Source organism: Lactuca serriola, chromosome 4, assembly GCF_051521515.1.
Source record: "Lactuca serriola cultivar US96UC23 chromosome 4, Lser_US96UC23_V15, whole genome shotgun sequence".
Taxonomy (NCBI): domain Eukaryota; kingdom Viridiplantae; phylum Streptophyta; class Magnoliopsida; order Asterales; family Asteraceae; genus Lactuca; species Lactuca serriola.
This window is the reverse complement of record NC_136411.1, coordinates 139,923,526-139,950,599: the sequence shown is the minus strand read 5'-3', so window position 1 is coordinate 139,950,599 and position 27,074 is coordinate 139,923,526. Positions and strand designations below refer to the sequence as shown.

Sequence of the window (27,074 nt, the reverse complement as noted above, 5' to 3'; positions counted from 1 at the left end):
GTCATGAATCGGTGTGTAGATTGTCTAAATGGTTTTAGACATAGCAAAAGGGTTGTTGCAACGTTCATGAGTGCTTATGAACTGGTTTTGAGCATTGGAACAAACCCGCGCTTGCTGGAATCACCTTATGGAATACGATATAAAAGGGTGATCGCAAGACGATAATATCATATAGTCTTAAAACCTAGATATATGGTTTGTTATTTGTTAATTGGTTGTACATTGATAATGCGAAAACGCATCAGTAACTCGGTGTTATAAAACGCATTGTTGTGTATAGTTGATTAATGAATAAGTAAATGCATATAAGTCGATGTTTATCTATTACTTTTATCCCAAGAGGGTAAAAGCGATATCTCGGCCGCTCGATGATTTGATTTGACTAATGTGTCGGGCCCGGTCATAACTAAATTGATGTGTTCGATTAAGTTCTATGTCAAATGAATCGGAGATCGAGAAACCAAAATGCTAGACAAATTATTCCATAGGATTGTCAGCATGATATCTAACAGAGGACTGTACGATCCCTTATCTAAAGGACAAGATTGATTAGATCAGAGTTTGACAACGTCTTTGAGAGCTACGATTGCAAATCGAATTGTACTTGTGCATATAGTTACTAGACTTATCCAAAATGCTAGACAAGTATTTGACCCGATTGTGCATGGTCCTTTTGGGTTGCCTTCACCGTAGCAACTTGACAGGATGATTTATTATGAGAGAATAAATATTATTAATATATTATGAGAATAATATAAGAAATAATAATATTGTTATTTGATTAATATAAGTCATAAATTAATTAGAATTAATTTGGTGACTTAAAGAGATTAATTAAATAAGAGGGTATAAACTGTCAATTGTTTGATAGTTACACTTTGGGCTGTAAATCCTTCTTGGATAGGGTTGGACGATTTCTAGGGCTTAGGATAAGCCACAAATCGTCCAAGGGCTTATCTTGGGAAGGATTTGGATTGCTTTGAGTAAAAGATTATCCAACTAGGGTTTAAGGGTGAACCCCTAGGAGCCTTACAAGTATAAATAGACCCTTAGGGCAAGGGAAATCGGCACCTCTGCTAAAGCAAAAAAACCCTGGCCGATTTCTATTCCCTCCCCTCTCTATCAAATCATCCTCTTGCTAGTTGGTGTTTGTAAGCCATTAGAGGAGTGACATTTGTGACTCTAAAGCTCCAAGAACTAGAAGATCAAACAAGTGTTTCAAGGTAAGCTTCTAACTCTGATTTTGTATTGTTCATATTCTCCATTAGTCATTAGAAGTCTTGGATCTAATGCATGTTTAATTAGAGAAACCTAGATCCAAGCATTAGGGTTTGTATGTGCACATAGGAATGTTCATATGGCCAAAACCCATCATTGTTCAGCGCTAGAAGGTTTAACTCTCAGATTGTCTCTTGTGGTGCAATATGTTCATGGATTCGTTATCTCTAGGACGAGTCTTTTACTTTAAGGATTATCTAATTCCCTTTTTGTCAAGTGAAAAGTTCCAGGCAACATCAAATGGTCTGTGATTCCGCTTTCCAGTGGGAACATCAAGTCATCAGAAGTTGGGTAGCTAGTTTGGAATACAAAGTGGAGTTGAATTAGAAGTGGTTTGGTGTAGGCGGTATGACGGGGAGTCAGACAAGTTCAAGATTTCAAAATTCAGATATAATAGAAATGGTTATTCTTTAGGGGTTAGTTTAAGTTGAGTAAGGATTCGTTCATCGTCAGGATTTGGGAGCCCTGCTAAGGTTGGATTCGGTTGCATTTTGGAAGGTTGTTGTATGCATGAGGTTGCTTGCTCGGTCCACATCGGGGTTGTGGTTGATTTGCTCAGGCCGTCTGGCGTTCTTGGGATGGTAAGAATGATTTCGAGGACGAAACCTAATTTAAATGGGGGAGAGTTGTAACACCCGATTCAAAGTGCTTTTTAGTTTAGACCCTTGTTGTGTTAATGTTTTGCTGATTTGGTCCTTATGGGGCAGAATTGCCAACTTCAGGAAAGTTGGAGTACGCTGGGCGTACTAGTGCATCTAAGATTCTGCATTCAGTCCAAGTACGTTGGGCGTACATGGAGTACGCATGGCGTACGTGTGGACTATGAAACCCTAATTTCTTTGGTATTGCACCTTATTTAAGCCTTATGATAGCCTTCATTTGGTCATGTTTAGACAGCCTCCACCTCCCTTTGTCTAGCAAGCGAAACCCTAGTTTGTTCTTGAGAGTTTTAAGCCATGAAAGAGTGTTTGTTGATGCTTTGTGAAGAAGAAGAATAAGTGAACCACTTGGAGTCGTGCTTGGAGCTTGAGGATCCGGGATTAGCTCATCATTTCCTAACTTTTGAGGTAAAAGCTCACATCTTACTAATCTATGAGGCTAGCTCAAGTTATCTTGATATTTTGTGCTTTTTGAGTCCATGGAGTGTGACAACAGTCAAATTCTGGTCAAATCAAAGTCAAACAAAGTCAACGGGTCAAACCGGTCAACTCATTTAACCATCATATACTAGGGTTTACGCTATGAAATTACTATACAACTCGTTATTCTAATGAGAAATCATCAATTGAAAAGTCCGTATATCTAGATTTCCTTAACCTAAAATTGTGGTAAGTAACAAACCAAACTGATAAAACTATGTTGCATACTCATCGGGAGTGTGTAGGACCCTTAAACATGGCTTAACGGGGTTTACGGACCTTGCGTTGCGAAGCCGGACACTCAAAAATGTCACAAATGAAACCTCTCTCAATCGTTTTCACTATATCTCTCTCTATTTTAAATCTCTCCTAAATCTCTCTCAAAAGTTCCTGTAACTTTTTATAATCATTTGGGGCATCCCGACACTTGACTTGGTGAAAAACCACTCGAAGAGGGGTGATATCTTGGAAAATAACCTTTTAGGGCCGAAGCCTCTCTTTAGGGGCCAAACCCTCCTTGGACCGAGGTCCCAAGAAGCAAAATCGGAGCCTCTTGAGCAGCCACAGCTATCTGGCCACAACCACTGAGCCGAAGCCTCCGAGCCGCAGTCACCGAACCGCATCCAAACTCGCCTCCGACCCTTCCTAACGGACCCACCTGCGGTACCTCCTCGGACCGCAGTCCCCTCCCCCTCAGATTCAACCCACCAGCCAAAACCTCACTCCGGTACTAAGGCTGCTGAGACCGAGACTTCGCCTAGGCTTCGGATTTCCCCATTTTTCACCCGGTTTTCGACCACGACTTCGTTTTAAGCCCGTTTTTTTTATTATTTTAACGGGGGATTTTCACCCAAACTTATATTTTGACATATAAGGTCCCATATATTCATAAATTCATCATATTTTTAAGGAAATCCTTATTTAAGAATAAAATCCATTAAATAAGATTTGGTGGTGGAGTGTTGACTCTTCCATAATGTTTGACACAAGCAACCACCCCCATACCCACTCCATGACCAGCCATTGTCCTCCCCACCATCCCTAGTCACTTCATAGTCCTTACCCACTCATTTTGCCTCCATTCCCACGTCCTAGGAGCTGGAACATCTACCCTCTCTCTTCACACTTCATTCATTCTCTCATTTCCACCGAGAATCACACTCCAAACTCTCTCATCTTTCTCCCTCAATTTCGAGAACTTCAAGGCATACTCCAGGCTTTTCTCCTTCATTTGGTAAGTATCATCATCTTTCCTATGATTATTACACATCCTCCTACTCAAAATCATAGATTTCTTACACAAATTCCATCACATTCGTGTTAGATTCTCGAATCTTCAAGACAATCTTCTAAGTGTTCTTGAGTTAAACACTCCTTTTCCTCAACATCCATCCACTGAAATCACACAAGGTGAGTTCATACCCCTATATTTTCATTCTTTCTTATGTTCTAAGGTGGGGAATACAAGTTAAAACACCAAGAAGACAATTAAAATTCTTCTAACAACTTTCATCAGAAAAGTTGGGCTCCATTCACGGACTGTTTTGATCAACTTAAACATTTTAGTTTTCAAAACTGTTTTAGGTTCAAGTAGTTCCAGTTATTAGATTTAAAATGGCTACTTGCACACCTCCATACAATTTTTCTACAATTTATGGTGATTTTTACAAAACTGTTTATCATTTCAAGAACCAATCCGGACCAGTCTGTGATTATAGACATTTTCACACATGTTGGAGATCACTAAAAATCATGAGAAAATTTATGAGCAAACTAGACACGTTTTCCAAACTCCTAGAATTTGCAGATTCTGATTTGGACCTGTTATGATATTTCTATAAATTATCTAAGAACAGGAAATGGAGATGATAATACTAGAAAAATGTTGTCATTTCATTTACACTTTGTAACTTGTTGAGCAAGGTGTATATCATTATGTGATCATATGTCATTACATTATATGTTATTTTGTCATGGTAATTAGACATACTTCAGTAGACAAATAGATTTTTGTTACATTAGGTATGCTAAATGATAGATCGTTTTAACAAAATGTTTACATCTATTATACACGAACATTTGGTAAACTATGACAACTATAGTTTTGAACAATACTACTGCTCTTGTTGTGACAAACTATAATAGGTATAGTTGTGAAACATTTACATAACGAACTCATTACTAAAGGGTACAATTATAAATAAAAGGGGTTTTCAGTACATTACATGTAAATTCGTTAATGACTTTTGTGAGACATTCACTTCACTTTATAGAAACAAGTCCTGTATTGTAACCAGAGTCTCCTGGAGGAAGATCGTGATAGTTGTATATAGATCTATATTGGGATTGACAAACCCACATCTTAGCTGCATGCAACAGCTAGACCGCCAGGTCTGAGGTGACAAATGTCATAACATTTCCGACGCCTAAAGAACGTCGTTTCAGGCCAACTAGGTCATAGTACGGTTATAATAACTCACATTAAGTATTAATAAACATAGAATTTATGGGGATTTCATTGAAATCAAACGAGTTTATGTCGATTTAAATTTGCATTGCTTTATTATAAATATGACAAATTATTTGTACATTCCGGTCTTTGGGTTTTAAGACTACATTTACACATTAAGGAAAATATTGGATTTTCTGGAACAAACACTATTTTTACAAAAAAAAAGGTATTCATAACTACATACAAAAACTTATGAACTCACCAACCTTTGTGTTGACACTTTTTTCAAACAACTTGTATTCTCAGGAAATCACTAAATAGGTTACCAGGTGCTTTTGAGGATGGGACGTTAAGGCGTCAAACATTTCACATTTTGTCAACATATTGTAATTGATTTGGAAACATGTAATTCATACAATGATGTAACTCTTTCAATTATATATATATATATATATATATATATATATATATATATATATATGTTGGTTGTGTTTACTTAAATCACTATTGCAATTGTTGTTATGATACTATACATGAAGTCCTCCACCCCCGGACGTTTCCGACATCCTTGGTTTGGGGGTGTGACATGGAGTGATTGAGGAGCTTCTTGATTCACTCCATAAATGATTGATAGTAGATCTAGGTTTCTTTTGGTCCATTTGTCCCTAAAAATGCAAGCTTTGAGGTGTTTATAGACTCATACATGTGTTAAGACCCTTTATTAATCACTTTTGAGCTCTAGAGCCCCATTAAGCCATGCATGCATGTACATTTCCCAACTTTACATGATAAATCACCTTAAGGAAGTCATATATGGGAGTATGAATCAAGGCTTGAGCGAATTAAGTGTTGGATTAGTGTCTAAGTCCATAACTATTTTGGTATGTACTTGACCCGATGGTGTATGGTCCTTTTGGGTTGCCTTCACCAAAGCAACTTGATAGGATGAATTATGGAGAGAAAGGATTAATTATGATTTATTAATATATTATGAGAAAAATATATTAAAGGAGAAATCATATTGTTTGATTAATATTAGTCAAGAATTAATAAGAATTAAGTTTGTGGCTAAAAGACATTAATTAAACTGAAGGGACTAGAACTGTCAATTGTGTGATAGTTGAATATTGGGCTAATGGACTCCATATTAGAGGGGTAGACGAATTCTATGGGGAAACCCATTAGAAATCATCCTAGGCCTCTAAGGAGGGAGTCCATGGGTTGCTTAGGGCCTAAGCATCCAAATTAGGGTTTCCTTGTTAGATAACCCTAATAGTCTCACTATTTAAAGGACCCTTTAGACTCAAAAACGTGGTGAACTTATTCCTTAGGGTTTCCACACGTTTTGGGCAGCCTCCTCTCTCCTTATTCTTTATCCTCTTGCTATTGGTGTTTGTGAACCATTAGAGGAGTGACATTTGTGACTCTAAGCTTTCTAAAGCCATTACAAGGAAGATTTGTGATTGTTATTGCTACGTAACAATCAAGGTAAGATCTAAACCTCTTTATTATGTTAATATGATTAATTGTATGCTAGAACTAGGGTTTAAAGTTTTGGATTAATTGCATGTACAATAGATAAACCTATATCCAAGCATTAGGGTTTGCATGAGCACATAAGATGTTCTTATGGCTAAAACCTAACATTAAGTACCTAATGATGTGGAATGACCAAATGGGGAGTACGTTGGGCGTACAAGCTGGCATGCTGCGCGTGCTACCCCCAAAGCGTGTACACTAAGCATACGAGCTGAGTACGCTCCGCGTACTCATCAGTGAGCTTTGGAATTTTGGCTTTTCAGTATTGGGCCCATGTTGGACCTTAGGAGTCTAGGGCTTTGTTGGGCCATCAAAATTCTATTTTTGGGCTAACGCTATTTTATTGGACTCTTTTGGTTGAAGGCCCACTAAGTGATTTGAGCCCGATTTGGAAGATTGGGCCATATATGGGCTTTCGGTGATCATTTTGGAATTTAGGCCTTTTGGACAGTTGGTTTGGGCTTTGACCGTGTGCCAAGTTAGAAAAAGGATAAAAAGGTCTTTTACCATACTTTGGACTCTTAATGTGAGTCGGTATCCAATTATTAATTGGATGTTATTTTATGTTGATAGCGTGATGATTTTAGTAGGCCAACCGCCATAGATTTATCTGTGAGATTCAACAGTTTGAGGTGAGTTCCCTCACCGTGTTTATCGAGTCGAAGACAACAATGCGGGCCCATGTTTTATATGTTAGGATGTTAGATGTCTGCGTGACTCTTGCACGTGTTATGTGATCGTATGCTTACTGGGCACGACCTAATCCCAGGTGAGGCCTGATGAGTAAATTGTATGCCAGTTATCAGTATGTGTTTTATGCTTACCGGGCGAGGCCCGATGCCGATTTGGGCTCGATGACTGTATTGCATGCTATTATCTTTGTGATTTCACATGTTTTAGTATGATTCTGTGTTTATATGCTTATATGTGTATCGGGCAGGGTCTCATGATTTTAGTGGTTAAAGAATTTCCCAAAATGGAAAAACATTATTTTAAAAAATAGGATTAAGGGTAGTTGTTTGTCGTTTTTTTAATTAATGTAATTTCTTTTTTTATTGAATAAATAACCAGTTTTAAAAAATATATATGTTTTTTATTGCATTTTCATTTTATTTTTGAATCAACTTTACCTAAAAAAAATGATGTACATTATTGTATTAGTGGTAGGTATCCCATGATTTTAGTGGTTGGATATAGTGATGATGTGACACCCACCATTATAATGGTTATTGGTGAGTATTATGAATACCTTAACATGTAACACATAGGCCACAAGTCGATTCGTGAAGACCTTTCGGATGGTCCAATTAATGAGCGTTGGTTATAAAAATCAAAACATAAAATTGATAAAAAATTATTTTTGATTTTTTTAGCAGGTCAGTAACAAAGAAAAGTTTAATCTAAAATTTTAGATATACTAAAGATATTTTTTTATAATAAAATATTGTTATCTGATAAATGTTACCAAAAAACTATGGTAAATTTAACAAAATTAAATGGCTTAAAAGTTAAAACCCTATGACTTCCCTCTCTCTATAATGATTTCGAAAAAAAAGAGAAAAGTGGAGGGAAAACGGTGCGCTTATTGTAGACGACAATGTCCTCCAGGAGGCGTCTGAGGATAATTTGTTCATCTGACGAAGAAGACGACGACGAAGAAATACAAGAAGTACAACCTCCTCCTCAACAACACGATGATATCGAATGCGAAACCCTCAATCTTCAAGATGTAACCCTAAGTTCCATCAACTCTAACCCTACCAATCCCTCTACTTCCATCCAAGTCGAAATATCCGACGAGGACTTCATCGATGCAGCCGAGGATCTCTCCCCTTCTCCTCAGTCTCCACCTCCGCCCCCACCCTCAAACCAGACGGGTTATTCTTCGGAATATTCCAGAACTAGCAGTGCTGGTACGAGTGAAGCTTCTGGTTGTCCAATCGGTAAAATTCTAGAAGATTTAGGGTTGAGACTACGGCGTGAATGGTTGGATGCTTGTCTTCGTGGTCTCCAGACAAACGTCCCTGGATTTTCCAGCTTTGATGCAACAAAAAAGGCTAAGCTCTGCTTCGAGAAGTTTTTGCATTCTGATATGAACATTTGCGGGGCAGGCTTTCTTCCAGATAACGTGCATCAAATGCACCTTGTTGATCTTCCTGGACCTTATGTGTTACAGGTAATTTACTGTTTCTTAGTCCCCAGTTAGTTCCTCTTTGATGAATTTTTGTAGGAATTGGACTTCATTAGATGACGATATTAGTTTAATATCTGCTTTGGTTACGACCATCATTAGGGATTGGCTTCCATATGCTTCAAACTAACATAAATGTATTTTCACAGGTTGATGAGATAGTAAATATCAGTCAACCTCTTCGAGAGCGATACAAGAAGGCTCCTTCTGGCTTAAAGAGGTGCCTTAAGTTGTCTATGACTGATGGTGTTCAACGAATCTTTGGCATGGAATACCAGCCTATTAAAGATCTAGATGCCCTTTCACCTGCTGGATTGAAGGTTCTGTATTCTAGTCCTCACACTCACTTGAATAGCTTACAACTCCTACACATTCTTGTTCATAACAAAGTAAATCCAGATCAAATTTTCTGTTTCAGGTTGCTATTTCTAATGTAAATGTAAGGCATGGGCTACTAATGCTGGTTCCAGAAGTGTTTCAAGTTTTAGGAGGACTGGTTGAGGAGCTGGATGCAGCAAGGCAAAGACTTGTTAATGAAGTCAATAAGCCTCCAAGAGGCAAAAGGTTAGTTAATGATGAAAATCTTTTATGAGTTTCTGGTTTACTCATTGATGAAGAGTAAAACCACTAAAGATTAGATCAGAAAGGAGAGGCACTAAAGATTGATATCTATAATGAAAGTGATTTTTGTTAAATTGAAACTATTAATTTGAATGTTGTGTTTAATTTCAGAACAAGAACAGGAGTTGCAGCCTCTTTAGCAAGTAGAGCTACTCGTGCTGCATGGTCAACTGACAATGTTCATGCTTCAGCTAACACTGTATCCCAAAGTGCAACTCCAATACATGTAAATAACCAAGGTATGTGAATGTGAATTCATATTTTTTTTTGCTTCCAGTATTTTTTACTTGAGTATACATTTGTGTATTATAGGTACTACTACACCTTCTGTTAATGGAAGAGTGGGATCAAATTCTTCAGTCCCTGTTCATAGGGAACATGTTTCAGCATCCTCAAATAATCATGTCTTTCAAAATGTAACTCCAAATCCAATACAGGTAGATGATCAAGGTATGTGAATTCGTATTTACCTCATGAAATTAGTATGCATTAAAAGAGATCTGCTCATGTTCATCTGTTCATATAGTTAAACGAATCAAATTCTTTTTGTTCTTGTTTGTTCTTTTCATAAACAAATGAAAAAAACAAACTTTTACATCAACATTTGTCTTTTTGTTATCTCTATGGCCATGTTTTAGTTGCCTTTTGTGCCTAATTTATGTCTACTTTAAGCCATATTAAAAACTGGAATACACACTAAGCTACTGTTTTTTTTTTTTTTTTTTTTTTTCCATTAAGTGTTTTATTATTATTTTTTTTTTCAAAACTTTACCATGTATGTAATGTAATGTAATGTAGGTACTACTACTAGACCTTCTGTTAATGGAAATATGTCATCAAGTTCTTCAGTTGATAGGGAATTTGTTTTTAGAGCCTCAAATAATCATACCTCTCAAAATGATGCAACAACTCCAATACAGGTAGACAAACAAGGTATGCAACTTCTTTTCTTCCTTTTAATTAAATTTACAAAATCTATCTTGTCCATGTTCTTTTTTTTTTTTAAAAAAAAAAAATTTACTATATGTTTCAGAACAATCAAACATCAGTGTCTCTGAAAATGCAACTCTAATACATGTGGATGATGAAGGTATATGAATTCATATTTCACTTTACTCCTCTAATTATTATATTTACTAATTTGAATCGAGAAGTGAATAGTATACTTTTTGGCCACAACAGTTTCATATCTTGCCAGGTTTAGTCCCTATGTTGAAAAAAAATTGTAGAAACTGTCCTTGTAATTTTACAGAAAAGATTCTTTTTTACGGAAAAGTCCATGTGTTTAACACTTTTGTATGTTGGCAGGTTTGGTCCTTGTGTTGAAAATAAATTACAAAAACTGTCCCTGTAAATGTAATTTACATAAAAGGTCCTTGTGCAGAAATGGTCCATATGTTTAAAAAATTACAAAAATGATCCCTGCCTAATAATAGAAAATTTACAGATTACAGGGTAATATCACCCTAGTTTTATTTAAATTTCATATCATTATTATTTTTTTTCCTTAATTAAAACTTTTCAATATTATTTTATTTATAAGTATTATATTTTAATATGTTAGGTACTACTACACCTCTTGTTAATGGAAGAGTCCAAGTAGAATCATCTTCTGTTGACTTTTCCACTAGGGTTACAGAAGAGACCATTTCCACTGTTGACTTTTCAAATGAGAGAGAAACTCATTCTACTGCATATGCCTGTGGTATAAACACTGAAAACCCTTTCACATACATGGCCACTTTATCACGTAAATGGGATGAATCAAAACATAACGCCTCTCATGTCCAGGGTAAAATCAAGGTATCATCTTTTTCATCATATTTTTCCCACAAATAAATAAAAAAAAAAAAATCTAAAAATTAACACATGTTTTTTTTAGTGTTTTTTAACTGGAGTGAAAGGGTTCCAGTTTAAAGAAAGTAGCACCTACAAACTTCAAGTATACATAGATGACGGAAGCCTCATATCCGAGATCCTTATTGACCACAACGTAAGTTATACTATTATAAGTTGACTTTTCAATCTCCATTTTTTAAAATTAAAAATTATTTAATAATTTAATAATTTGTTTTCAGGTTGTACAAAGAAAGATAGGTTATTCCCCTGAAGAGGTGAATGCCGCTTTGTCATCTCGAGACTCTACAAGGGTTCATGACATGAAGAACAAAATGAAACAGTTTCAAGTTTTTTTAGTCAACTTCGAGGTCAATTCATAAATCATAACTAACCTATTTATTTATTTATTTATGTTTAGTAATTTAAATTTATTAAACATTAATTATATTTATGTGAAAATTGACAGGGGACAATGGTTGTAAGGATAAATGAAGCATGTGGTCTTCCGGTTGCTATAGAAATGCAACAGGGTTGTTGTTTATCTGAAGCATGGTCGCTTCTTACAAGACTAAAATCAACTACTAATACTCATCAAAATCATCTACATTTTCACCCAATTCATCTTTCCCCATAAACAATATATGTTTGCATCCATCTAATTCTAATGTCTCGACAATTAATATGTTGATGTTTTTTTTAGCCTCATGTTTTTACCTTCACTAAGGTGGCACTTTTGCGTTTCATATAAACTTTTGTTATTTATTTTTGTAATAGATGCATATACAAATTCGTTACAAATATTTAAAATCTGGGTCAAAAGTACATTATACATGACATAACATACAAAAACCTAAAGCATACTAACATGACATCATTTGATATGATCTCTTTGTGATAAATATGGTTTCTTGCTTCCCTACGAACATGTGATGAGTAAACGGATAGTCCATTTTAGTATTTTGGGACAGTGTTTTCCACATTAATAAAACCCCCATCCGTCTTGGCTCCGTCAAATACTCATTTCCATGTCTTATACCATCTAAAACCGTCTTGGCACAATCTTCTGTCGACACCATCGGTGTCCAATTTAGGTTTGCTTGCAAAACAATAGTCATTACAAATGTAAATAAGCTACACAACCACTTGATAGATGGATGTCATAATAAAGAGTCTACGAATCAATCCACATTAGAATTAGAATTGAAACTCCCACATTGTATTCAAACTGTCATCTGATTTTTGCAAGTATACAATTCCAAAACCAATTCTGTTACATGTAAAAGCCATTTGTTGTTTGTAATTTCTGATCTGACAACTCCAGGGGTAACAATTGTTATCCCAATATGTGAACCAACCTCACCATGTATCGTTTCAAAATATCTTATAATTGCTGCTTTGCTTGCTTAACAAAGACCAAACTAAACACCATAATTTCGAAAATAGTTCAAATTAAATCAAAACAAGTAATGATACTAATATGCAACACTTTGATTATATTAGAGAAATTCAGTATCACAAAACTCTAATAGTTGACCTCTATTCTATACATGATCGGATGCATACATATATAGAATAGAAAACTTATTGGATTACAATTCCTATTTTATCATCTATTCATAGAAAAGGAAACTTTCCATATATCACGTATCTAGGACAACACTCCATAACACCGATGGGTTGACCCGCAGCTAAAAGCCCATGGCTGAACAACCAATTTGCCAACAATCACCCCCTGATGGTTGAGACGGTAGGTCGCACACACCGAGCAACGATCTCATTTCAGTGATCCTTACTCGCGCTAAGGCCTTTGTTAGGGGATCCGCCGCTCGTTCTTTTCCCGCCACGTGTTCGATTTCAACTTGCTCGTTTTCCACACGCTCTCGAATAAAGTGGAAACGAGTGTGAATGTGTTTGCTCCTCCTGTGAAACACCGGATTTTTAGACAACGCGATCGCCGACTTGTTGTCTATACGAATCAACACATTTTGCTTCTCTAATCCGGTCACCTCCGCAAGCAACTCCCTTAGCCAAATTGCTTGACATGCTGCTGAAGTAGCTGCCATGAACTCGACTTCACATGAAGATAAAGCAACGGTTTCTTGCTTTTGCGAGCACCACGTAATAGGGGATTTACCAAGAAAGAAAATGTGACCGGTAGTACTCCGACCATCATCCATGTCTACATTATGACTACTATCACTATAACCCAAAAGTTTCCACTCGTCAAACTTCTCATATTTAATTCCAAACGAAATTGTACCATGAAGGTAACGAAGAATTTGCTTGATCGCGCGCGCATGAGATTCTCTCGGACTTTGCATATAACGACTTACTACCCCGACCGATTAAGATAAGTCCGGACGAGTGTGAAAGTGGTAACGTAAGCATCCAACTATCCTTTTGTAATGAATGGCTTCAACTTCTGGTTCATTCTCGACTTTCGATAATTTTAGTCCTGGTTCCATTGGACATTGTGTGGCATTACATTCTTCCATCCCGGCTTCTTTTAAAATTTTCATTGCATAGCCCTCTTGTTTAATTGTCACGAACCCCTTTTGTTGAGAAACTTCGATCCCCAAATAATAAGTTAATAATCCAAGGTCCGAGTCGAGCTACCGGCGCGGAAACTTCATCAAAATCAATGCCGTGTTCTTGTACATAGCCGTTTGCTACGAGTCGCGATTTGTACCTAGAAATAGATTAGTCCGCATTTCTTTTGATTTTATATACCCACTTTAATCCGATGGGTTTGACATTCTTGGGAAGAGACACCAGCTTCCAAGTTTTATTCATTTCAATTGACTCGATCTCGTCTTTCATTACCTTAAGCCATTCGGGTTTCACAATGGCTTCTTTAACATCCTTTGGTTCCTCATCAAACGATAACATCAATTCATTCATGTTAAGTTCGTAATTGTTGAGGCGAATCGGCAAAACGGAAACACAATTAGAACGACGTACCGGGTTATTTTCGAATTCGTTATTGCCATCAGACTCGTGATTGCTGCTGTCCGTATCAGGTTGTGTTGAGATTGGGTTGTCTACTACTGTTGTGCTCGTCGTTGGGCTACTAGAACCCTGTTGAACAGTGGTAGCCGCTGGGTTGCTTCCTGGTGGGCTCGCTGCTGCAGGGCTATTATTGAGAGGAGTTGAATTAGGCTCATTTATAGTAGGCCCAATAGGCATAGTTGTGTCATGTATAACAAATGTTCCTACATCATTTTTCTCTTGCTCCTTTGTTCGAAGAGTGGTCCACTGTGTCATTCCAATTCCATGTCCTTTTTTCATCATAAATTACATTGGTGCTAATAATTATTTTATTTTCATCCGGGTTATACAAACGAACACCTCCCGAACCCGGTTTCGTTCCGAAATAGACCAATGGTCTCGATCTATCGTCAAGTTTCTTTAGATGTTTCGAAACAATCCTTTCATACGCAACGCATCAGAACACCTTTAGATCTTCAAGATTCAGTTTTTGACCATAGAGTTTTTCGTAAGACGTGACTCCTACTAATGCTCGTGTAGGGGTACGATTTATAATATAAGTTGCATGTCGAACGACTTCACCCCAAAACTGATTTGGAACTTCGTTTGCTTTCACAAGACATCGTGTCATCTCGATTAGTGTCCGGTTTTGTCGTTCTACTATGCCGTTTTGTTGGAGTGAGTATGGAGCCGTTAACATTCTTGCAACACCTTCTTCGCTCCAAAAACGATTAAAATCGTTTGAAGTAAACTCTCCGCCTCTATCCATGTGAAACGTCTTTATATCCTTCCCGATCCTATTTTCAATGGACTTTTTGAATTTTTTAATTACATCCGTTGCGTCGTTTTTGTGTTTCAACAAAAAAACCACATGTACCTAGAAAAACTGTCAGTTAGTACCAACATATAAACGTTACCGGCCATCGTGGGAGGATCAATAGGTCCGCAAATATCTTCATGTAGCATCTCGAGAATATTTTTAGACTTATAATTGGTTTTCTTCGGGAATGTGTGTTTGTTTTGTTTGCCTATCACGCAAATTTCACAAACTTCTTCTTGATGTTTCAAAACTGGAACTCCATTAGTCAACTTGTGCATCATATTCACCGCACCAAAGTTGATATGGCCTAGTCGTGCATGCCATAACCAAGACTCGTCATCGATCTTTGCTTGTAAACATTGGGGTTTTCCGACTTTAAGTCATGTTTTATAAAGATGATTTTCACTACGTGGAACCTTCATTAGCAACTTCCATTTCGATCTTTCATAGTCAAGTAATCACCATGCATTCTAATGTCACAACTGGATGTCATTTGGCCAAGACTAATAACATTGCTACGAAGAGAGGGAATATAGTAGATATCTTTCATAACCTTTTGCTCACCGTTTTTACCTTCGAACAAAATTGATCATTTTCCTTCAATCCGAACACACGAGCCATCTCCAAATCTTACTCTTCCGATTATCCGTTCATTCAACTCCGAAAAATATGAGTACTTCCCGGTCATGTGATTACTTGCCCCATTGTCGAGGCACCACATATCGTCGTCTTCTTGATTCGCCTCTACTTTGGGTGGAATGTATTTGTCTTCATTTAGGAAGATTGTCTCCTCTTGCATCATAAAAAACGTTCCTTCTTCGTAATCGACCTCCTCTCGGGCATCGTTGAGATTTGCTTCATGTTTCCTCTTATGTTCTGGGCATCGCGAAACAAAGTGTCCGAACTTATTACACAGGTACCATTGAATATTTGATAGGTCTCTTTGTTCATGATTTTTCCTTTTCGTCTTTGATCATCACGATTCTTTGACGAGTCCCTTTGATCATGGTTTTGGGTGTTATCCCGACCACGACCACGTACTCGGCCTCGTCCCCCACGGTATGCACCACGTCCTTTCCCATGACTTGAGTATTGGTTACGATTTGAGTTTTCAGTCTTGGCATAAAGTAGCTTTTCACCGGATGCTTTGCCGGGTTCTTTAGTCCGTTCCTTGTAAGCTTTCAGCCGCCCAACTACATCTTCAAAAGTAATGGTTTTTAAATCCAAAACTTGATCGAGTGCCGCTACGATGTGAATGAATCGACTAGGAAGACTCGTAATAAATTTCTTCACCAACTTCTCTTGTGAGATTGTTACTCCAAGTGTCGTTGAAACGGTCGCAAGTCCCGATAGTTTTGAAGAGAAATCGCCAATAGTGCTCGTATCTTTCATCTTCAAACTTTCGAATTCCGAAGTCAATGTTTGCAAACGTGCTTCCTTCACTCGATCCGCACCCATGTTCCGAGATTTGATTGCTTCCCACATCTCCTTAGCAGTGGCGAGATTCCCGATTTGCAAGATTAAATCTTCCGGTATCGATTGAAACAGTAATCCCATCACGATATTGTTTCTCTTTACATCCGTTGAACCCAGATCAACCACGTCCCACACGCCATGAATGCTAAGTAAAACTTTCATACACATGTTCCATATTGTGTAGTTTAATGGCGTCAACTGTGAAAATTGAAACTAGATCGAGTGTGCCTCCTTCGCGGGCAGATTCGCTCCGTCTCCTGTCATGAACAAGCAACAACAAACCACACACCTTTATCTTCAATGGGTGAAAAATAATGATTCCAATTAAGAAATTGGAAAGGACGACCAACAAAACCAGAATCGTTGCTTTCTTTAATTGGACCACAAGAAAACAATTGTTTTCTTCAAAACGTGTTCTTGATTCAGGAGCATTTCAATAAATAATTGGGGTATTAAATACTTGGAGGAAAAACAATAATTTTGCATACGAAGAAAAAACTTAAAAGCAATTTTTGCATGCGAAGAAACCTATTGCCGCCTGAGAAACTGAATGATTGGAAGCCACTGGTAACCGCTCTGATACCAATTTAAAAAAGTCTATTAATCAAACTAACATTTTGATTATATTAGAGAAATTCAGTATCACAAAACTCTAATAGTTGACCTCTACTCTATACATGATTAGACACATACATATATAAAATATAAAACTTATTGAGTTACAATTCCTATTCTATCATCTATTCACAGAAAATGAAACTTTCCATATATCACGTATCTTGGACAACACTCCAAAACACCGATGGGTTGAACCGCAGCTAAAAGCCCATGGCCGAACAACCAATTCGCCAACAGTTCTTACATAACAAATCCCTAATTTTTTGATGACAAACCATCCACAATAAGAAGAAATGACGACTATTTTGCCTTTGCTGTTACGTAAATATGGAACTACAAATTGGGTTGTATACAGTGAACCCTAAAAGTTTATGTCTTGTTATAAATTCAAATTAGTAAGTTCAAAGTGGTTATTAATATGTGATTTTATTTTAAGTTTATTAGGTGATTTAGCTTAGTACCACGACTGATAGTCCGAGGAACATCTTTCATCCTGAACATGGTTAATGTATATGGTCCGCAATCCTTGTTGGATAAAAAGTAGTTATGGAAAGAACTAATAGAAATCAAAAATGAAAAGCCAGGAATGTGGGTTATGTTTGGGGATTTTAATGCTGTTAGAAATCCAGGTGAGAGATGTAACTCAAAGTTTTGCCCTTCCAGTGCTCTTGCCTTTAACATATTCATTGAGGAGGCGGATTTAAAGGATTTCAACATGGGTGGGGAAAAATATACGTTTATGAGTCGCGCGGATGCAAAACTTAGTAAGCTAGATAGATTCTTGGTTTGTTCGAGATATCTCAATTCTTTTCCCCTCTGTGTAGTGACGGCTCACCCGAGGGAGTTATCAGACCACATCCCCATCACACTACTTACTGCTGCATTTGACTTTGGTTCGATTCCGTTTAAACTATTCAATTCATGGTTATTAAGTGAGGATTTTGATCAGGTTATAATTGATGCTTGGAACCGATTTGTGGGATATGGTACTCCAGATATGTATTTGACTACCAAGTTAAGATTTTTAAAGGATTCTATTAAGAAATGGAGGAAGGAAGTGAGCCAAAAAGAAAGGAAGGAACTTACAGAAACAAAGAATATGGTTAAGGATTTAGAGAAGCTTGCGGAATCCAGACCACTCACTGCTGTGGAGGTGAATATTTGGAACATTGGGTTAAAAAAGATAATGGAGTTGGAGCGGTTGAAGGCTATGGATTTAAAACAGAAAGCTAGAATTAAATGGATAGTTGATTGGGGATGAAAACAATAAATTTTTCCATGGTTACATCAACAGCAAAAACAGGAGAAATTTTCTGCATGGTCTCATAATTAACGGGCGTTGGACTTCCGACGTTAATGAGATCAAAGAGGAAGTTTATAAATTCTACGAGAAAAAATTCACTGAAGACCATGTTTCTAGACCTAAACTCTTCAACCCGATGTTCAAAACTATCTCAATGATGGACGCCATCAGAATTGAATCTCCATTCAGTATGGAGGAGGTTAAAGCTGCTATTTGGCAATGTGGCAGCGAGAAAGCCCCAGGTCCCGATGGTTTTACTTTCAAGTTTCTTAAAAAATTCTGGGACATTATTAAATACGACGTGGTGAATTTTGTGAGGTATTTGGAAGAGTTTGGATCATTATCTCGTGGGTGTAACTCTTCCTTCATTATGCTTGCTCCTAAAACCAAGGACCCACCGTCATTGAATGATTTTCTTCCGATAAGCCTTATTGGATGTCTAAGTAAGATTATAAGCAAGTTACTTTCCACTCGTATGAAGACTGTCATTGGTGGGATTATTGATGATGTCCAGTCGGCATATGTGGAAGGGCGGTGTATACTTGACGGCCCCCTTGCGGTTAATGAGATTTGTTCATGGGCTAAGCGGATCCGAAAAAAAGTCCTTCTCTTCAAGGTGGATTTTGACAAAACATTCGACTCATTGAATTGGGAATATTTAGATTCGATTCTTGCACAGATGGGATTCGGGAACAAATGGAGGATGTGGATTCGGGGCTGTTTGATCACGTCTAGGGCATCTGTTATCATTAACGGCTTTCCAACGAAAGAATTCTCTATATCCAAAGGAGTTAGGCAAGGGGATCCTCTCTCACCATACTTATTTATTATTGCCATGGAGGGCTTAAGCGTAGCCCTTAAATCTGCTTGTGAGAAAGGGATTTTCAAAGGGATACGAATCCCTAGAAATGGACCAACCATATCTCACTTATTTTATGCGGACGATGCGTTGTTTATCGGTGAGTGGTCTCGAGATAATCTCAAAAACCTTGCGCGAATTCTAAGATGAATTCATATATCATCGGATCTTAAGGTAAACTTTCATAAATCAAGAGTTTTTGGTATTGGCGCTACTGTGCAAGAAACTAAAAATTGGGCCAGCTTGCTGGGGTGTGAAGCTGGCGTTCTCCCTTTCGACTACCTTGGGGTTCCGGTGGGAGCCAATATGAATCTCATAAGAAATTGGAAGCCCATAATTATGAAATTCCAATCCAAACTCTCTCTCTGGAAGGCCAAAACCCTCTCGTTTGGTGGCAGATTAACGTTAATAAAGTCAGTTATGGGTAATTTGCCCACCTACTACTTATCATTATTTAAGGCCCCTAAAAGGCGTAATAGACGAGATGGAGAAAATTGGAAGAACTTTCTTATGGGGTGGCTGTGTCGATCGAAAGAAGATACATTGGGTGGCTTGGGATAAAGTCATGGCAGATAAAAGTGACGGTGGATTGGATGTAGGATCGATACAATCTTTAAACTATGGGTTACTCGTGAAATGGTGGTGGCGGATAAAAAACGAAAAGAACTCTCTTTGGGCCCGGATAATCCATGGGATCCACAATCTGTCGAATAAGCCCTTCGAATACTTATCTTGACAGACGGGCAGTGGGATGTGGATCAACATTGGGCGTATTAAAGAGGACCTGTTACAGTACGGACTGGGAGTTCACGATTTGTTCAAAGGATGATTGGTTAGTGTGCCCTTTTATTGGCTTGTAATTGTTCTCTTTTGTACGTTGCTTGGGGCCCTCTTCTAGTCTTTGCTAGTTGAGGTTTTTCCCTCCTATAATATATTTGCAGTTTAAAAAAAAAAAAAAACAAAATTGTTAATTAAGTTTTTGAGTTCCACTCCCCCTCTTCTCCTATTTTGTGTCATCAAGCTCCCCAACGAGACCTCCAGCTCATTTTTGCCTCTGTCGCCGACGGCAACCCTCCAGCATCATAACTGTTCAGTTGCCGGCTAACCCTCCACCTCCGATGTGAGTTAGCGTTCATCAGAAAACCCATCGCTACCCATTTTCTGCATTTCGTCTCTCTTTCTCTCCCCTTCGGCTGCCACCGCCCCTGCAACAAAAGTGGGTTTTTTTATTTGGAATTAGGCGTTCGTGTGTGAAACAATGGAGGATTCGATTTCTCACATAGGGTGTGTTGCTGGTAGTTGAAGATGGTGTTGTTGTGTTCTTAGATACCAAATAGCAGTAAAAAAGAAAATGGAAGGTAGATGTGATTTGGATGAATCGTTTTCAAAAGTGTTGGTGTTTTACTGATTTTTTTTAATCAAATTTCTACCAGTTCTGTTTCTAAAATTATCTGAAACCTGCAACTTGATTTCCCCCTTCAAAATTTGAATCGAAGCCCAGATTCAAATATGAATTACGCAACTTGATTTTCATCCTCACCCTCGCAACTGACTTAGGGAGTTAACAAGTAGCTTGTTTTAGTCGATACTTGAGGTAATCAGAGTCAGGTCTGAAATAAATTTAGCGATTGAACTTTGAATCGATGACCCCTTATCATAAATTTAGCGATTGAATTTGGTATATCATCACTGGTTTTTAGATTTCATCTCCCTCTGAATCATACACCTTTAAATCAAAGCATAAAAACAAAAGGTAATAATTGCACCCCACTTTCTTTTTTCGGGTTGTTTACTTCTGTTTGTCTAGGTCTTTGATGAAAATCGCTGGAGATTTGATTTCTGGCGAGGGAAGAATAGAAAGGCAATGGCAACAAAAAAGAGAAAGATGGTAAGAGGGTTTGTTTCTTTAAAATCAGATCAAATGTAATGGAATGCACATATGTTATGTTACTTTTTTTTTTTTTCTTTCATAAAGAGGGCTTTGGTCACACCATTAACGATCTTGGTTTCATCAAAACAAAAACTCTGGTGAGGGAGGTCGGTGGTCTCGCCTGAGAAGACGAAATGGAGTGAGGAGGTGGAGGGTTAGGGTGGTGGGTACCACGTGCGTTTTTTCCCTAGTGTATTTGTTTATTTAATTCTTTTTAAGTTTTAAATAATTAACTTTTGGTTTGATTATATTTAGTGATCTAACTTTTAAAATTGTGCTTATTTAGTGACTAAATCATTAAATGAACACAATTTTAAAAGTTAGGTGACTAAATCAATACAAATGTAAAAGTTAGGTGACCAAACCAAAAGTTAAGTGACTAAACGAACACAAAGTCAAAAGTTTGATGGTCTTTTAAAATTTAAAAATAATTAAATGACCAAAAGTAGGGGTGACAATTGTTGACACGACACAACAAAAATACACGACACGAAATGAAATTGGGACGAAACTGAAATTCGAATTCGTGTTCGTGTTAAGTGTAAAAAACACGATGTCGTGTCGTGTCGTGTTCGTGTTTAAAGTTCTACACGATATTGACACGATTTAACATTTATTTGTCGTGTTTTCGTGTTTTTCGTGTTATGTATCATTAAATATTAATTAAATAAACTATTTTTTTATTATGTTATCTTTGTCGTGTCGTGTCGTGTTTGTCGTTTTTTTATCGATTCGTTTTCGTGTTGGTTAAAAAAAAAACACGACATCGTGTCGTGTTCGTGTTACATAGTCATGTCGTGTCGTGTCAGACAAAAACATGACACGATGGTCCGTTTTGCCACCCCTAACCAAATGAACACAAAACCAAAAGTTAAATGATAAAAAATGATCTAAACCCTAAAAATATTTACCATATTATTATTTATTTTTATTTTTCTTTATTTTTTTCAGTTTTATTTATTTATTTTTTTAAGTCAGATTTTTCTTTTTTATTTCACATGTTCACTGTTTTATTATTAATTTTTATTTTAGTATTTTACTTGTTTTTATTGTTTTTTTAATAACAATTTTTATTTATCTTTTTAATTTTTGTTTTTTTTATTTATTTTAAATATCCGTTTTTCTTATACAAACCTTTGATCATCAAATTTTAATCATCATAAATTTAACATACAATATATTTTAAGCTACAAAAACTCCCAACATTACACATAGAATGTTTTTAAGGTGTAATAACTCTCAACATTACAAATACAATGTTTTTAAGATAAAAAAAACACACCACAATTAAAAAAAACTCAAACATTGTCTGTTACAAAAAGAAAAACATCACAATTAGCTTGAACATGACTAGTAACAAATCTTTAACTGTAAAAAGAAAGAAAAAAAAGAGAATAGCAACAACAATACCATAAAAAAATGTCCACTACGTTTACGTTTAATTGCATGAAATATCCATCTGCAACCAGATTTAAAATATAACTTGCATCTTAGAGTCCAAATAGTTCGCCGTGGGTCAATGTCATCAAATTGTCTATGTGCCCTAATTGAATGTATCTTGATTGTTTTAACAAGTTCCTCTTTATCATTGAAATAATCTTTTTCCAACTCTCGCGTAAAATCGTTCTTACTCGTTGATTGTGATATAATCCAATTGTCATCAATATTCAAATTTGTTCATTCCATATTAGTAAAAGTTGAAGGTACTTGAACATTGTTGTCAAAAGATGCTTCTTCATCATCTTCATCACCAATTCAATCTTTCAATATCTCATTTAACTCAACTTCATTGTCTATATTCATAACATAGTCACAACAATAGCTTAAGAGATTATAGAAAAATCATCATTGTCAATCATGTCTCCAATTCCATCTTCCAATATTTCATTTAACTCAACTTCATTGCTAATATTATAACTTTATCAAACTAAATACCGATGTAGTTTAACCTAAAAACCAATGAAAACAAATAAACAAAATGAAAACCAATGTAGTTTAACCTAAAAACCGAGAGAAAACTAAACAAAATCGGGTTTTTGGAGCTAAAAACCAAAATTTCAAGCTACAAACGAACATAACATAGGAAAACAGAACCTGAACAGTTTTTAAACCAAACAAATTCAGACTTTTTGGAGCTAGAAACCGATTCCATCAGTTTCTCAATTGCAACAGAAACATCAGAATTGGAATCTGAAACGTAGGAGCTGAAACAGAATCAAGCATACCTTTAACGAAGCTGCAAGTGGCTGACGATGGATGGAGGAAGCCATAGGTGGCAAATGACAGGTGGAGGTAGACGCAGAAGGTCGCCGATGGACGGAGGAGAGATGAGTGAACCCTTATTTATTTATTTATTTATTTATTTTTATTTTTATTTTTTTTAATTTTGTTCGAGGTGCAGAGAGGTACTAACGTGTTTTCTTTTTTCTTTAAACAATATTTTAATTTTAAATTTAAAATAATACTAGTATGATAAATAGTTTTGAAACTATACTAAAATGGAAATAGTTTTTTTTTGAATAACTCTATTACGGATAAAAACTCCTGAATTGGTAGAAATTTTGTTTTTATTAAATCAAGGGTTGAACATTAGGTTTTTTTCCGATGAAGAAGTGGCAGACTGAGAAAACAATGGTGGTGGTTGACGTGATGAATTAGGGTTGGGGTGGGTGGGGCCTTATATACAAAAACTAATTAATCAAAGATGAATTTTTAATAACTATATATAAAAAATCAGAAAAGAAATAGATAAGAGCAGTATGGTCATTTGAGGTCTGGGAGGGATGAAAAAATCCGAGTTAAGAAAAATAATTAGAGACAAAACATACAAATTAACCCAAATCATAGGAACTATTAATGTAATTTACTCTTTTTTTAATTATAAAAATATTTAAGTGAATAAAAGAAAATGAAAAAAAATCAAGAAGGCAAAGTAGTATTTTTAAATAGATTTAAATTTTCGAGAGATCAAATCTGTATGATGTTTTCAATTTTGAACTAACCATGACACAAAAAAAAGTTAGACTCGAAGTGTAATTTTTGATAAAGTGTATGAACCAATTTTGCAATTTTCTTTTATTTTTTCTTCAATCCCCTTACAAAACAAAACACGTGAAAAGTACAACATACATTGTTTAGTCAAATCAAAATAGTTTATAATTGATAAGTACATCACACACGACAAATTGTTTTGTCACCATTTTTAATCAAACATACAAAAAAAAAAGACAAAAAAACATATACTACCATACCATGACATCATTCAATATGACCTTTGTCTGACAAACATGATTTCTTGTTTTCCTGATAATACTTCGAACACGTGATGAATAAAAAGCGGGTAATCCATTTTAGTATCTCGGGACAAAGTGTTTTCCACATAAAGAAAATCCCCATCCATCTTGGCACCGTCAAATACTCATCTCCACGTCTTATACTATCTAAAACTGTCTTGACACAATCTTCTGTTGACACCATCGGTGCCCAATATAGGTTTGCCTGCACAATAATAGTCAGATGTAATAGTTATACAACGACGTGATAGATGGATGTCATAATAAGAGTCCAAGAATCTAATCCATATTGTAATTGAAACTCTAGAGTGTTTTTCAAAGTTCAAACCCTTATCTGTTTTTTTTTTATAAAGATATCATTCAAGAACCACCCGTATTACCTGCGAAAGCCATTTGTCGCTTGTAATTTCTGATTTGACAACTCCAGGGGTGACAATTGTTATCCCAATATCTGAACCAAACTCGACACGTAACGTTTCAAAATATCTTATCATCGCTGCTTTGCTTGCCTAACAAAGACCATATCAAACACAATAATTAAGAATTTTTTGGTACAGTGTAAAATAAATTAAATTAAACCAAGTGAAGTGATGATATTGATATCTAACACTTGTTCTTACACAATAAATTCCTAGTTTTGGAAGGGCAAACCATCCGGCACAAGAAGAAATGACGACTATTTTGCCTTTGCTTTTACGTAAATGTGGAACTGCGAATTGGGTTGCATACACGGAACCCCAAAAGTTTATGTCCTGTTAAAATTAGACAAATAGTAAATTCAAATTTGTTTTTAATTTGTGATTTTATTTATTTATTATATGATTTAGATTAGTACCATGAGTGAAACATAATCCAATTCCAAAGAACATCTTTGATCCTGATCCTCCTGAATGTAGCATACTCCCGCATTGTTCACCAAGTGATTCACTTTTCCACATAAAGTAAAGAGAATTAATTAAAGAAAAAAATAATTCACTTTTCCACATAAAATAAAGGGAATTAATTAATTTAAAAACAAATTAAAGGAAAAGATATTTTAAGAAAAAATACAGGTCAACGAACAAGGATGAAAGGAAACTGTAAACACTCACAGGTACCAAAATGGTGGATGGTTTCGTCGACAAACCGCTTACAGTCGTCGACCTTCGAAACGTCGGCGGAAATCACGATAACTTCCGGCGACCCCAACTCCCTCGCCCTCTCCGCAACCACCTCCAGCTGCTCCTTTCTTCTTGCAACCAATGCTAAACGCGCTCCTCTTTTTGCATATTCATACGCCAAATACTTCAATTGTTTTATTGTTTGTTAGTTAATCTCAATATACATTGTCGATTATCAACAAAAATTCAACGATTCAACAGTAAAACTGCTTGTACTTTACCTCGCCAATACCAGAAGAAGCTCCGGTGATCAGCGCTACTTTTCCGGCGAGTTCTTCAGGGAAAGCGAATTTAATGAAGTAGTTGAAGAACCTGAATAGTAAGACCAGGGGATAAAGAAATAGTAACATGAAAATGGTTAAAATAGGAAGAACAACGTTTAAGAGCTTGTGAATCAGATCCATGAGAGTATGTATTTGAGTTTATGCTGCAGGGAGGAAGATCTAGTTAGGGCAAACATCCAAAATGTTATCCTACTTCGGAGTATTTTATATAATTAATATTTTAGCTGTCATTCTCTATGCATAGGTATCTACGCATAATGTATTAAAGACTAATGTCTCACATATAAAAATACGCTCTTTGTGTAAATTTATGTAGTAGTTAAACTTGACCGTTTTTCTAGTTTATGTAAAAGGAAGTAGTTATAGAAAAACTCGTCATGGTATGTATGTTGGGATAACAAGTTTATTGGGATATAGTTACTAAACAGACGTATTAAGAATGACTATTAAAATAGTTACTCATTTGGTTCCACTAAACTATTAAAACACTTGTGGTTTCTTGTCCATTTTTTTTTACTTTCTTTTTATTTATTATTTTTTTTTGTTTCTCATTTATTTTATAATATTTTTTTTGAAAGACAAATTATTTACTCATAAATTATAACTTATGTTTTCAATGAGGCCTGAACCTATGATCTTTAAATTGAGAAAGTGACTCTTTATCGTTAAGCCAAAAACCCTTTGACATTTGTTGGTTTTCTCGTTAAAAAAAGGGAAAGTGACTCTTGAGGGTAATTAACTTTTGCGTTTGTACTCATTTGGTCTTTTTTTTTTTTTTTTTTTTTTTTTTTTTTTTTTTTGTATTTAATATACCATCGAACTTGTTGTTGGTGTTTACCATAACCCTTACCGACTTTTGACCTGTGATAGCCGGTCAAAGGGTTATGGTGAACACAAACAACAAGTTCGATGGTATATTGAGTACAAAAAAAGGAAAGAGACCAAATGAGAACAAACGCAACAGTTGGTTACCCTCCTAATTCATTTTTCCTTTACTCATTTACAACAAATCCCACATCATCTCCTACTGATATTAATGACTTTATGAGATTCATTCTTGCTTATCTTCAAAACATAACCTACGAAAGGACATTATTCATACATGTACAACTTTGTAATGCACTTGAATATTTATTAGGGGAATCTTGACTAAGCAGACGTATTTCATGACTACATTTACATTTCCAATCAAATGATTTATCGTATCATGGATTCTAGACAAGTCTACAAACGAGTGGATTCACAAGTGCTGTGATTTTTTTAGTTTACTTAGCTTTAAGATCG

At 36.0% G+C, this 27,074-nt stretch overlaps 4 protein-coding genes across 4 annotated transcripts; 2 read left to right on the top strand and 2 right to left on the bottom strand.

Moving 5' to 3' along the window:
* Nucleotides 1–7,941: 7,941 nt before the first annotated feature.
* RMI1 (recQ-mediated instability protein (DUF1767)) lies at nucleotides 7,942–11,866 on the top strand. The gene is made up of 11 exons (XM_079040083.1): nucleotides 7,942–8,584; nucleotides 8,749–8,919; nucleotides 9,018–9,163; nucleotides 9,332–9,459; nucleotides 9,533–9,670; nucleotides 10,019–10,153; nucleotides 10,254–10,310; nucleotides 10,785–11,023; nucleotides 11,103–11,213; nucleotides 11,299–11,427; nucleotides 11,526–11,866. Exons 1-11 carry the CDS (start codon nucleotides 8,006–8,008, stop codon nucleotides 11,691–11,693), a joined length of 2,001 nt encoding a protein of 666 aa, XP_078896209.1. The 5' UTR covers nucleotides 7,942–8,005; the 3' UTR covers nucleotides 11,694–11,866.
* A 2,638-nt stretch (nucleotides 11,867–14,504) lies between these two features.
* Nucleotides 14,505–16,511, bottom strand: LOC145098868 (uncharacterized). Its single transcript, XM_079036462.1, has 3 exons — nucleotides 15,788–16,511; nucleotides 15,502–15,743; nucleotides 14,505–14,924 (listed from the first exon to the last, which is right to left on the bottom strand). The coding sequence occupies exons 1-3, from the start codon at nucleotides 16,509–16,511 to the stop codon at nucleotides 14,505–14,507; spliced, it is 1,386 nt and encodes a 461-aa protein (XP_078892588.1).
* A 1,036-nt stretch (nucleotides 16,512–17,547) lies between these two features.
* On the top strand, nucleotides 17,548–18,222 carry LOC145098867 (uncharacterized). The gene has a single exon (XM_079036461.1). The coding sequence runs from the start codon at nucleotides 17,548–17,550 to the stop codon at nucleotides 18,220–18,222; it is 675 nt and encodes a 224-aa protein (XP_078892587.1).
* A 5,943-nt stretch (nucleotides 18,223–24,165) lies between these two features.
* Nucleotides 24,166–26,010, bottom strand: LOC145102634 (11-beta-hydroxysteroid dehydrogenase-like 2). Its single transcript, XM_079040082.1, has 6 exons — nucleotides 25,728–26,010; nucleotides 25,438–25,630; nucleotides 25,182–25,273; nucleotides 24,967–25,098; nucleotides 24,727–24,855; nucleotides 24,166–24,551 (listed from the first exon to the last, which is right to left on the bottom strand). Exons 1-6 carry the CDS (start codon nucleotides 25,908–25,910, stop codon nucleotides 24,312–24,314), a joined length of 969 nt encoding a protein of 322 aa, XP_078896208.1. The 5' UTR covers nucleotides 25,911–26,010; the 3' UTR covers nucleotides 24,166–24,311.
* Nucleotides 26,011–27,074: the final 1,064 nt, after the last annotated feature.

Coding starts and splice junctions, on each gene's coding strand:
- RMI1 (XM_079040083.1), top strand. CDS start 8,006: ATGTCCTCCAGGAGGCGTCTGAGGATAATTTGTTCATCTGACGAAGAA. Junction 9,164..9,331: donor AAGCCTCCAAGAGGCAAAAG/GTTAGTTAATGA, acceptor GTTTAATTTCAG/AACAAGAACAGGAGTTGCAG. Junction 11,024..11,102: donor ATGTCCAGGGTAAAATCAAG/GTATCATCTTTT, acceptor TGTTTTTTTTAG/TGTTTTTTAACTGGAGTGAA.
- LOC145098868 (XM_079036462.1), bottom strand. CDS start 16,511: ATGTGTATGAAAGTTTTACTTAGCATTCATGGCGTGTGGGACGTGGTT. Junction 15,744..15,787: donor GACCTATCAAATATTCAATG/GTACCTGTGTAA, acceptor CGCGATGCCCAG/AACATAAGAGGAAACATGAA. Junction 14,925..15,501: donor ATGAACGGATAATCGGAAGA/GTAAGATTTGGA, acceptor CAGTTTTTCTAG/GTACATGTGGTTTTTTTGTT.
- LOC145098867 (XM_079036461.1), top strand. CDS start 17,548: ATGTGGGTTATGTTTGGGGATTTTAATGCTGTTAGAAATCCAGGTGAG.
- LOC145102634 (XM_079040082.1), bottom strand. CDS start 25,910: ATGGATCTGATTCACAAGCTCTTAAACGTTGTTCTTCCTATTTTAACC. Junction 25,274..25,437: donor CATCCACCATTTTGGTACCT/GTGAGTGTTTAC, acceptor TATGTGGAAAAG/TGAATCACTTGGTGAACAAT. Junction 24,552..24,726: donor GCGACAAATGGCTTTCGCAG/GTAATACGGGTG, acceptor ATTATTGTGCAG/GCAAACCTATATTGGGCACC.